Source organism: Camelus ferus, chromosome 13 (assembly GCF_009834535.1).
Source record: "Camelus ferus isolate YT-003-E chromosome 13, BCGSAC_Cfer_1.0, whole genome shotgun sequence".
NCBI lineage: Eukaryota > Metazoa > Chordata > Mammalia > Artiodactyla > Camelidae > Camelus > Camelus ferus.
The window spans coordinates 49,773,329-49,785,747 of NC_045708.1; the positions used below are offsets into that span (position 1 = coordinate 49,773,329).

The 12,419-nt window shown below is 34.5% G+C and overlaps 1 protein-coding gene across 3 annotated transcripts in view; it reads right to left on the reverse strand.

The window, feature by feature from the left end:
- WDR78 (WD repeat domain 78) overlaps positions 1 to 12,419 on the reverse strand; it is a 78,490-nt gene that overhangs the window by 40,236 nt on the left and 25,835 nt on the right. For all 3 annotated transcript variants that reach the window (XM_032494528.1, XM_014564595.2, XM_032494529.1), the window contains exons 4-6: positions 12,143 to 12,255; positions 7,347 to 7,503; positions 4,518 to 4,657 (exon numbers count right to left, since the gene is read on the reverse strand). In XM_032494528.1, the coding sequence (XP_032350419.1) occupies positions 4,518 to 4,657; positions 7,347 to 7,503; positions 12,143 to 12,255 (410 nt within the window). The remainder of the gene's footprint in view (positions 1 to 4,517; positions 4,658 to 7,346; positions 7,504 to 12,142; positions 12,256 to 12,419) is intronic.

The following is a 12,419-nucleotide window of genomic DNA, read 5'->3' on the forward strand; positions in this document are numbered from 1 at the left end:
CTGACAATTTTCCTCTTTCAGTGCTTGAAGTATGTCATCCCACTGGCTTCTAGCTTCCAGGGTTTCAGCTGAAAACTGGGTGTAATCTTATTGATGATCTCTTGTACGTGGTGAGTCGTTTTTCTCTTGCTGCTTTCAAGAGTCTCTCCTTGTATTTCAATAGTTGGATTATAATCTGTCTCAGTATGGATCTCTTTATTTGTATCCTCCTTGGAGTTTGTTGAGCTTCTTGGAGGTACAGATTCATGTTTTGTTTAATCAAATTTGGGAATATTCAGGCCGTTGTTTCTTCAGATATTCTTTGTGCATAGTTTCCTTCAGCCTTATGAAAATATTTAATACAATTGATCTAAAATCTTTGTCTAGTAAATCTAATGTTTGTACTTCCTCAGGGAGATTTTGTTAATTTCTTCTTTGAATGAGCCTTACTTTCTTGTTCCTTTGTAGCCTTTGTAATTTTTTGCTGACAATTGAACATCGTGAATATAATAATGTGGTAATTCTGGAAATCAGACTCTTTCTCAGGATTTGATGTTATAGTTCACTGTGAGTGGTAGTTGTTTGTTTGCTAAGTCATTTTTCTAAACTATTTTTGTAAAGTCTGTATTCTTTGTCATGTATCATCTCAGAAGTGTTTGATTTTTAGCTTTTGGTTAGCCAGCATCCTGACAGAGATTTCTCTGAACCTCTAGATTTCTCTTCCCTCAAAAACAGAAAAAAAGAAAAGAAAAGAAAGGAAGAGAAGGAAAGAAAAAGAAAAAAAGAGAAAAAAAAAAAAGGAAAAAAAAAAAGCCTTCCAGTCTTTGTAGGTTGGCCCTATGTTTAGAAATTCCTTCAATGCTTAGATAGGTTGCTTAAAACTATACCACAGCTTTCACTTCCTGCTTGTACTGAATCTGGAGATTGGTCAGAAGTGTACAGTTACGATCTTTTCAGGTCATTTCTGAGCATGCATCCTGCGCTAGGCATACACATGATGTTCTAAATTCCCTTCTATATGCAAATCTTTTCAACACCTTAATTTCCTGAAGAAAATCTCTCCCCTGATTTTTCTCCCAGGCTTTCAGTGTTTGACTCCTCAGGAAGCAATTCATTTGCTTTACAATGTTTTTGAAGAATGCAATATGCCTATTGCCTGAGAGAGTTCCGAGTTAGGTAAAAAAAAAAAAAAAAAAAAGAAGACAAATGCCTTTGTCAGTCCTCCAGGTAGCCCCTAGACAGGTTAAAACATACAAACCAAGTTCTTCGAGAATAAAGTCTGTTCTGTTCCCTCCGGGTCTCACACTGAGATGGCAGACTGCTATCTTTAAGACCATCACCGTATGGAGGAGGGGAGCGGTACAAGAACAAGTAAAGATGCTACAGAGATTTCCCACTAATTATAAGTTGCCCTTCTCTTGACTTAGCACTTCCTTAGAAGTGTGTCTATTTTAATCTTTTAAAAGAACTAGTTTATGGTTTTGATGAGTAATAAAGGCTGTTAAGATTATAACCTTTCTTCTAATTACCCCTTTGGCCACAGCTCACAGATTTTTTGGCAATGCTGTGTTCTCAAGTTTGTTAATTTATAAACATTGAAAAATAGTAAATGTAGTGGTTAAGAGCTCAGGCTCAAGAATCAGACTGGGAGTATCACCGTCCACCACAGTAATGGAGTGGCCTAGGGCAAGTTAGCTCACTTCCCTTTGCCTGTTTCTTCTTCTTTATAGAATAATGGGAATAATAATAGCTACTACCTCATAGGGCTGTGGTGAGAATTAAATCAGCTAATATACAGGCATATCTCATTTATTGCAATTTGCAGAAACTGCGTTTTGTTGGGTTTTTTCTTCCCCCAAATTAAAGGTTTGTGGCAACCCTGCACTGAGCAGCTCTATCAGCACCATTTCCAACAGCGTTTGTTCACCTCGTGTCTGTGTCACATTTTGGTAACTATCACAATATTTAAACTTATTCATTACTGTTATATTTGTTATGGTGATGTGTAATCAGTGATCTTTGATGTTACTATTGTAATTTGAGGTGGGAGCGGGTGGAACCACAAACCATGCCCACGTCAGACAGAGACCTTATTCGATAAATGTGTGTTCTACTGCTCCACTGACTGGCTGGTCCCCCATCTCTCTCCCTCTCCTCGGCCCTCCTATTCCCTGAGACACAACAGTATTGAAATTAGGCAAATAAATAACTTTATAGTGATCTCTAAGTGTTCAACAGAAAGAAAGAATAGTACATCTCTCACTTTAAATTAAAAGCTAGAAATGATCCAAGCTTGGTGAAGAAGGCATGTTGAAAGCTGAGATAAGCCAAAGGCAAGGCTTCTTGCACTAAACAGCCAAACTGTAAATGCAAAAGAAAAGTTCCTGAAGGAAATTAAAAGTCCTACTTCGGTGAACACGTGAATGATAAGAAAGCAAAACAGCCTTACTGCTGTATGGAGAAAGTTGTAGTGGTCTGGATGGAAGATCAAATCAGTCACAACATTCCCTTAAGCCAAAACCTAATCCAGAGCAAGACACTAACTCTCCTCAATTCTGTGAAGGCTGCGAGAAGTAAGGAAGCTGCAGAAGAAATGTTTGAAGGTTGATTCATGAGATTTAAGGAAAGACGCTGATTCTATAACATAAAAGTGCAAGGTGAAGCAGCAACTGCTGATGTAGAAGCCAAAGCAAGTTGTCCAGAAGATCTAGCTAAGATAATGAAGGGGCTACACTAAACAACAGATTTTTCAGTGTAAATGAAACAGTCTTGTATTGGAAGAAGATGACGCCTAGGACTTTTGTAGGTAGAGAGGAGAAGTCAATGCCTGGCTTCAATGCTTTGAAGGACAGGCTGACTTTCTTGTTAGGTGCTAATGCAGCTGGTGACTTTAAATCAAAGTCAGTGCTCATTTACTATTCTGAAAATCTTAAAGCCCTTAAGAATTATGCTAAATCTACTCTGCCTATACTCTATCAATGGAACAACAAAGCCTGGATGATGACATGTGCAGACTTCATGGTTTACTGAATATTTTAAGCCCACTGTTGAGATCTACTGCTCAGAAAAAAAGATTCTTTTCAAAATATGACTGGTCATTGACAGTGTGCCTGGCCACCCAAGAGCACTGATGTACAATGTACCGTGAGATTCATGTTGTTTTCATGCCTGCTAACGCAACCTCCATTCTGCAGTTCATGGATCAAGGAATCACTCTGACTTTCAAGTCTTATATAAAAGACATGTTTCATAAGGCTATAGCTGCCATAGATAGTAATTCCTCTGATGGGTCTGGGCAAAGTCAATTGAAAGCCTTCTGGAGAGGACTCACCATTCTAGTTGCCATTAAGAACATTCATGATTCTTGGGAAGAAGTAAAAATATCAACATTAACAGGAGTTTGGAAGAAGTTGATTCCAACCCTCATGGGTGACTTGGAAGGGTTGAAGACTTCAGTGGAGAAAGTAACTTCAGATGTGGTGAAAACAGCAAGAGAACTAGAATTAGAAGATGTGAATGAATTGCTATAATTTCATGATAAATCTTGAGTGGATGAGAAGATGCTTTTTATGCATGAGAAAGTGGTTTCTTGTGATGAATTTACCCATGGTGAAGACGCTGTGAGGATTGTTGAAATGATGTCAAAGGATTTAGAATATTATATAAACTTAGCTGATAAAGCAATGGCAGGGTTTGAGAGAATTGGCTCTAATTTTAAACGAAGTGCTACTGTGGGTAAAATGCTATCAAACACACTACAGAGAAGTCACTCACAAAAGGAAAGTCAGTCAATGCAGCAAACCTCATTGTTGTCTTATTTTAAGAATTTGCTACAGCCACCCCACTTTCTGCAACCACCAACCTGACCAGTCAGCAGCCATCAACACTAAGGCAAGGTACTCTACTGAAAAAAAGATTATGATTCACTGAAGGCTCTAATGATGGTTAGTATTTTTTAGCACTAAAATATTTTCAATTAAAAATACATTGTACATTTTTTAGACATAATGCTACTGTACACTTAATAGACTACAGCATAGTGTAAACATAACTTTTATATGCACTAGGAAATCAAAAATTCTTGTGACTCACTTTATTGTGATATTCATTCTATTGGAGTGGTCTGAACCAAACTTGCAATATATCCCAGGTATGCCTGTACATGAAAGGTCTAAAATAGTGCTTGGTATATTTTAAATTTTATTAGTTGTGGTCAATATTCTTTGTTACAGTAAACAGTAAGTTTTTATAAATGTTTCATAAAGATTTGAAGAGTACAAAATTCTATGATAGAGTTTGTATGAAAATCAAGATTGATAATTATGTTATTCAAATCTTCTGTATCTGTATTTATTACTTGTTAACTTAATTATCAAACTCTGAAAGCTGTAGATCAGAGTACCCAGCTACTGTTGTGATCTGGCCAAATTATTTCTATTTTTGCCTTATATATTTTAACATTTATTTGTTAATTGATAGACTCAAAGAATGCATATTAAAATATGGTAACTTATCAAACAGAATGAAATAGAAATTACCTTTGTCTTCCTTTATGATTCTGTCACACTGAACTTCTTTATTCTTTGGTGCTCCATTAATAGTCTGCATCATTCTTTCAACATACAAGTCATTGCCTAATCTATTTCGACAAAGGGTCTCATAATTCTTGTTTCTCCAGCTATAAAAAATAACGTATACTCTACTCATTAATAAAAATTATTACGACACGTATCTATTTGTACTACGCTTTTTCTTAAAATTACCTTCTTTAATGTGGATTGCACCAAAAAGTGAAGTGAAAAGTTCAAAACACTCCTTAGGAAAAGAATGCATTAAACTACCTCCAAAGGACGCTTTTACACTATAGCTTCCCTGCAACTTTCAGTACCCACCCACAATATATTAGCATTATCTTCACATAGGTCTTATGAACTTTGATGAAGACATTTAAAGCTATAAATTTCCCTCAAAGTACATCATCTTATAGTATGTATCATTTTCATAATTGTTTAGTTCTGAGTATTTCTTCTTTGGTTCATGAAGAATTAAGTAACTCTGCTTTTTAACTTCCAAAAGCATTATGTGATTGTGTGTCTATGTTTCAGTTGAGATTTACGTTACTAATTTTTCTTTCCACTGTGCTCAGAGAATTTAGTTTATCTGATACCACTTCTCTGAATTTTCAAAACCTTGCTTCATGGCCTTGTACATGGATGATTTTTATAAATGTTCCATGTGTGCTTAAAAAGAGTGTGTTGTTCTCATTGTTGAATTCCAAGTTCTATACATGGCCATTAAATTATGTTTTGAGTTCAAATTTTCTGCAACTATACTAATTTTTTTAATCTGATTGATCCATCAATTATAAAGAGAGGCACTGTTTAAATCTCCTACTTTAATAACTATCAGGTTTCCAATTTTTGCTTCATATATTATGCAGTTATTTTATTAGGAATATTCAAGTAGAATTATTATACCTTCCTATCATTATGAAGTGACCTTCTACATCCATAGTAGTGCTATCAGTTTGTTTCTCTGTAGAAGATATGTTTTTTCTTCTTCTTCTTCTTTTTTAATCTTTTAATATTTGGTATTCTGGAGTATGAGTTACAATGCACTGAGTCCATTTGTGTGTGTGTGAATTTCTTTTTATTTATTCCTATATCTGTGGAATGGTATTTTTCAGTAGTTAGAGGAAATCCTTACTGAATCACTTTGAATAGTCTTCTTTCCCATTCTTTCTGTCTTGCCTTTTTGGAATTGATGTATGTTAGACCTTTATTTTATTATTAGTATGTTTTAAATTTCTCTTTGATACTTTATATCCCATTTTTCTCTCTAAGCTTCATTTTGTATAATTTACCTAGATCTATGTTCCAATTTATTAAATATCTATTCAATTATGTCTTGTTTAAATTTTAAATGCTTTTTTAATATCAAAGATTAAATCAATGTTTACTTTTTAACTGTAACAATTATATAACATACTTTATTTTAAAGTTCTTTTTAGATATTTTTTCAATTACAAGTCATCATTTTGATAGTTTCTTAGTGTTACCGATATTTTAACTCTATCTTTTATTTAAAGACCTCACATACATTTTATACCCTAAACTTGATAATATCATTATCCATATTCCTCAGGATCTAGATCTAGGACTTTTTTAAAGTTCTCATTCATAATGACTTGTTTCTTTATTGCTTTGGTGTAATTTTACTAAACTCAAGCTGAGCGAATCTTAAGAGTCTAAATGGGATATGCTTTCTTCCAGAGAAGGTGCATTTGCTTATGATAGTAGCTAGGACACCCGATTGACCTGCGACCACTTGAGATAACTGGGATCCTTTCAAGGGTCTTGGCTTAATACAAGAATCTCTGTGTTAATTCTCTCAGTTCGTGGGGAACCCAAGACTTGCTGGGTCTTAGATCCATGTGCTAATATTAACATTTGCATCCAGCATCTCTCCCTCTCTGATTTCAGATCACTTATCCACCACTTGGTTATTCATTTCCTTTCCTTTCCTTTTTTTTTTTTTTTTTTTTTTTGGTTCTAGGAGCTTTCCTTTACATCTCATGAACTTTAAAAAGTATGCTTATCAAGATCTAATTGTACTACATTTTATAGTCCAAACAATTTTATAATATTTTATATTTGGGTTAAAAATAATACCATAAAATTATTTTAGTGATGAATTTTTTGTACTATGAATCAAATTATACTTGAAGATAATCTTAATAACTATGTTAATAATCTATTTATATACCCACATTAATTTCAGACAGAGTGGACTTCAGAGCAAGGAAAATTATCAGAGATAAAGAGGGCCTTACATAATGATTAACAATTCTTAATGTGTATGTGCCTAAGAACAGGGTTTCAAAATACATGAGGCAAAAACTAAAATCTTTTTATATTCATCAATAAAGAAAAACAAAATCTACTCTAATATAGTAAATTCAGTTATTTCCCCATAATATATTTTCCCTTCTTAAGTTTTGAATATAAAAATAGCAGTCATTTCTTTTTTAATTGAAAATAATTTATATATGCATAAAGGAAAAGATTCATTAAAACCTATTTTAAGACTTGGAAGCTTCCTTTCATTCTCTTGTTATTTGACATAGTCACTCACCTACTTTTTAAAAGAATATGGAAAAGCTATGGGTTCCTCCTCTAGAAAGAGCATACAACATAAACACCTTACCTGTAATTTCACGGGGCACATGTATAACTTTATATATAATTTCACCAGGCACATACACCACCAGTGTTTTTCCAGAAATCCCCAAAGACAAAACAAGGATAAGAACTTCTGACTTAGCATTTAAATTGTAAAAGCAATATAAACAATTGAGCCATACATACCTTAGTTTCTCAGCTTCTTCAGATTCTACAGAAACCATGACTGTTGGTAGGTTAAAAAATCTCATTGTTTCTGTCTCTGTTAGTATTATCTCTATCGTCTTCTCCAGGTCTTCTTTTGTTACAGTTTTTCCAGGTGTTGACCTCATAACTCGTAAATCTAAAATACATGACTTAATAAAAATCATTTACTAATTGCTATTTTTAATTTTCATTTTGCCAAAATATCATGATGAGTCATCCGTTGCAGGTGGCCTTATATGGTCAAGGAATAGGCCATCTTTTGAGATGCAGTCTATTTAATCCCTCTGAAGTCAAACTGGATCCTATGGCCCAGAAACAGTCTCTGTTACTGAAAGGTCAATCCTACCCCAATCTCAAATGTGTAGTCATAACTCCAAGGGCATCCCATTACATCTGTCCCATAATATTAATAGGGAGACTGGGGTGAGTGACTGTTGATACCACTCAAGAGGAATAAGGGCAAGTGTATTTTGTGGATAGTATGCAATCCTTCTCTGGGCCCTGAAGTTAATTTCTAGTCTATATCTATAACAACTTTTTGTTCTTTTGCTTGTCCTTAGGACAAATTTCACTGAGGATGGAGTTTCAGGGTGTGGGAAATAAAGAGCCATGGCAAGGTATACAGGTCAGCAATGATTCTCAAACTTCAGCATGCAACAGAATCACCTGGAGGGCTGGGATTCACCCCTAGACTTTTTTTTATATTTAATAAATTTTAATTATAGAACAGCTTTACATATACAGAAAATTTGCAAGAATCTTACAAAGAGTTCCTGCATACCCTACCCAGTTTTTACTTTTGCTAACATTACCATGGTACATTTATCACAACAAATAAATCAATATTGATGCTTCATTATTATCAAAAGTCAGTACTTTATCCCAATTTCCTTAGTTTTTAACTAACATCTTTCTTCTTTTCCAGGATTTCATGCAGTATATATCGCATTAAGTCATCATGTCACATTAGGCTTCCCTAGACTCGGACAATTTCTCAGACTTCCCTTGTTTTGATGACCTTGAGTTTTGAGGAGTACTGGTCATGTATTTTGTAGGATGTCCTTCAGTTGGTTTGTCTGATGTTAGACAGGGTTTAAGGATTTCTGGAAGGAAGACTACAGAGGTAGTGTCATTCTCACCATATCATATCAAGGGTACATGCTATCAACGTGACTTACTACTGATGATGTTCACCTTGACCTTGAGCTAGAGTTTGTCAGGTTTCCCTGCTCTGAAGTTACTCTTCACCTCCCTCTCTACATCCAGTACTCTTTAGAAGGAAGTCAACATGCAAAGTCCACACTTAAAACAGATAGGGAATTAAGTTCCAACTTCTTGAGGGAGGAATACCTACATAAATTATTTGGAATTCTTTTGTATAGAAGATTTGTCTGTACTCCCCTATTAATTTATTTATTCAATCATTTATTCATATCATCATGGAATCATGAATATTTACTTTGGGTTATAATCCAATATTAAACTATGTATTTTGTTGTTGAAATTGTTCCTGCTTTGACCATTGCAACCTCTTTCTATTGGCTGAGGTGTCCCTTTCCCATACCCCTGCCATTTTTAGTTTGTTCAATTTAGAGGTATTTTCCTTGGTACTTGTTTACTTTCTGATTCACCTTATATATTCTCTGCTCCAGTCTAGAATCAGTCCTTTCTCCAAAGATCCCTGGTTCCTTTTATTGGAGAATGGTATTAGAAACCAAGATTTGGGCACTGTATATGCTTGTTTCTACTGGGATGTCATTTTTCTAGGCTTGCTTAGCAGACAGAGCTAAGAAATATTTGTGTCTATAGTAACCCATATACACGTATATATCTATATCTATATGTATTAATCTGTACCTATATTAAGCTAAACATGAGTTTGTATTAATGTTTCTGATTCTCATCCAATACCACATAGATAGTTCTAACCTTCCTCCCTCGTTTGTCTGCAGTCTCCCACTCCAATGACAGTGAGAAATCTGATTCTTACCATCTGCCTTCCATTTATTTACATGTAAAATCCTAGTATACCTGTTCAGTGGTTCAGAGTTGTTAACCTACACTCCCAATGAAAATTGAAATTGAATACTTCCATTGAAAATCAACTAGAATACAGTGGTTATGTGCAGTTCCAGTGTTTTTAATTTTACAGTTTCCACTCAGTTTCAACATTTTTTAGGTCTACACCTCCTCTCCCACCCCCACTCTCTCAGGGAAGTTACATCATACATTTGTAAAGCAGTTAGATTCTTATGTCACAGTCTGTATTTCATTCAAGGGTCCTCTGATCTCTTAACTGTGTTTTTTAAAAAATGTAGTATATTACGGTTTACTTTTTGTGCTGTAAGCTTCTATAGATTTTGATAAAAGCATAATGTTATGTGTCCACCACTACAATATTGTATGGAATAGTTTCACCATTTTAAAAAATCTACTGTACATTTCTTATCACATGGGAAGCTTTTAAAAATCTTGATGTTCAGGCTTCATTCCAAAATAACTGAATCAGAATTCTAGACATGTGATCTAGACATCAATATTTTTAATACTAAATTAGAAACTGTTACACATTCGAATCATGTGGGAAAATTTTAAATATATTTATATTCAGAAGTGTGTTACAGCTGGCCTGCACAAGCTTGCAAGGGGCCATTACTAAATTATCAGGAATTTTGTGAGCTAATTGTTAAATACAATCATTGTTCAAAATTAAATTATATAAGCTTACAATTAAATAAATATTAAAAACAAAGATAATAACCACTTATCACTTCCTACATTATTAAATTTTACTATTCCCTAAGCTCTTGCAGTTATTTATATCTTATGGTAAAAACACTAAATAATGATGTTCTACTAAGCATTTCTTCTAAACTTCCCATTCAGAAATTTCATGTTGGTAGCTTAAAATCTGCTGGTGGTGTTGAGTGAAGTGAAAGTACTTAAACCATGGAAATTGGTTAACATTACACATCAGGACTTCTCCTACCTCTGAGTAGTTTTACATTTGCCAGCACACCACTATTTATGCCTAAACCCTACTGCCAGAGACTTCAATACAATTGGCCTGGAGTAAGTTTGAGTGTGGGAAATTTTAGAGATATACTAGATGATATCAGTGTGCATTCAAGATTGAGAAATATTTCTCGAGTCTAAAAGAGTGGCCAGGTGGTAGAAGTAGAACTGTTCAGGTGTGATTCATTTCAGAGAATGACTTTGTAGTTAGAATTCACCTGCACCTGGCCAAGATGACAGAAACATCTATATTATTCTTCAAGGCTTCTGAAGATGAAATTTTGTTACTTCTGTTTGTTTGCTTGTTTGTTTTTGATATAAACAATTAGAGGAAGACCTCAAAGCAAATCATTACATAAAGATTATTTGTTTTTATCTTAAGAACAATGCAAATCCATTTGAAGGTGTTTTAAGCAGGGAGAATGTGATTAGATTGTGTTCTTAAAAAGATCATTCTGGATACAGCCTGGAAAACCAAACTGGAGAATGGCAAGAATATACATAGAGACTGCTGGAGGTTAGGACAATAATTCAATTCCCTTTGTCCGCCTCTGAGAGGATGGGCTTCTTCCTACAACAGACATTACTAATTGCCTGTTTAAAGCCTTTTTTCCTTCCCTTGCTTCTTTCTGTTACTAGAGGCTGGGAAATCAGTCTTTGGCTTTCCTAGCCTCTCTGGAAGCTAATGGTGGCGATGTGACACAGTCTGGCCAGTGAGATAAAAGCAGAAATATACAGGAAAGTGGCTTCTGGGAAAACTGTTATTTTCCTCCCAAATGAGGGAGATGTGACTGGTGCTGCAAAGAAGGTCTTTCTTCATCTTTCTGCCTTTAATGTGGATATAATACCTAGAGCCGGGGCAGGTATTTTGAGACCATGAGGCAAAAAAAGGGAAGAAAAGGCTTAAGAAGAGAATAGCAGAGCTGCCAATCCAGACTTTGACACAATTAAGCCACAAAAGGAAAGCCAAAAGCTATCTAGCTTTAACTTCTTTTAATGTGGGAAAAATAAGTCTTTATTTGTTTAAGCTAATAGCAGTTGGGTATTCTGTTACTTGTCAGAGGCATTCTGTCACATATGCTAACATCAAAAAGAAAAGTTCGCCAAGCACTTTTCTAACCTTGTTAATAATTTCACTAATCCTCCATTATCATCTTAGAGGAAAAGACAACCTTACTGCACTCCAATGCAAATTACCCTGAAGTTAAGTACCCACTTCTCCCAGCACTTCTGATCAACCATTACGTCCTCATTCTTTTACCTTCACTTGTATAATCCTTTGCATTATCTCATGTTTTATCCTCTGCCTAGAACGGGCCTCTCCTATTTGTTCTCCTGACAAATCACTAATCATCTTCAAAAACCCAATTTAAAAGTCAACAATATTCTCCATGAACAGTCTTTTTTTTTTCCACCTCAAAGTAGTTAATCTTTTCTTTTTAAGTGCCCCCATCACATTCTGCATATGTCTTATTATGGCATTGATTACAGTGTATCAGAATTATCTGTCTCCTGAGTTAGAAGCTGAGCTCTTTTAAAATCGGGCCTGCAATTCTTGAGGCTGGTGTTGCAAAGGAGTCACTTTGAGAATTTTTTAAATATATAATAAACACTACCCTGGTAATTCTCACATAGCTACTTCACAGGCCAGCATTTAGGAATGATTATCATAATTTTTCTATCTCAAGTACCCCCAAAATAATGAACATATTTGCTAAAGAAATAATGAACTGTTACTTAAATGATTGTACTTTCATTACCTGTAAAACTGTACAATCTTTCCCGTTTATAGGATGGTTCTTCTAGGTCTTCTGCCATTGATTCAGTAGTGGATACACTTGACTTAGAAACTGTACTGCTTCCTAAAACTGACCTTTAAAAATGAATAACATTATTTATTTATTTAGATGTCCTCATGGGAAATTAAATGTTTAAATGAAAAACTATCAGATTTAGAAATCAAATATACTGTAATAATATGAGCAAAATTGATAAAAATAAGTTTTTTTTAAATATTAAGTTGATTTTTAATGTTCC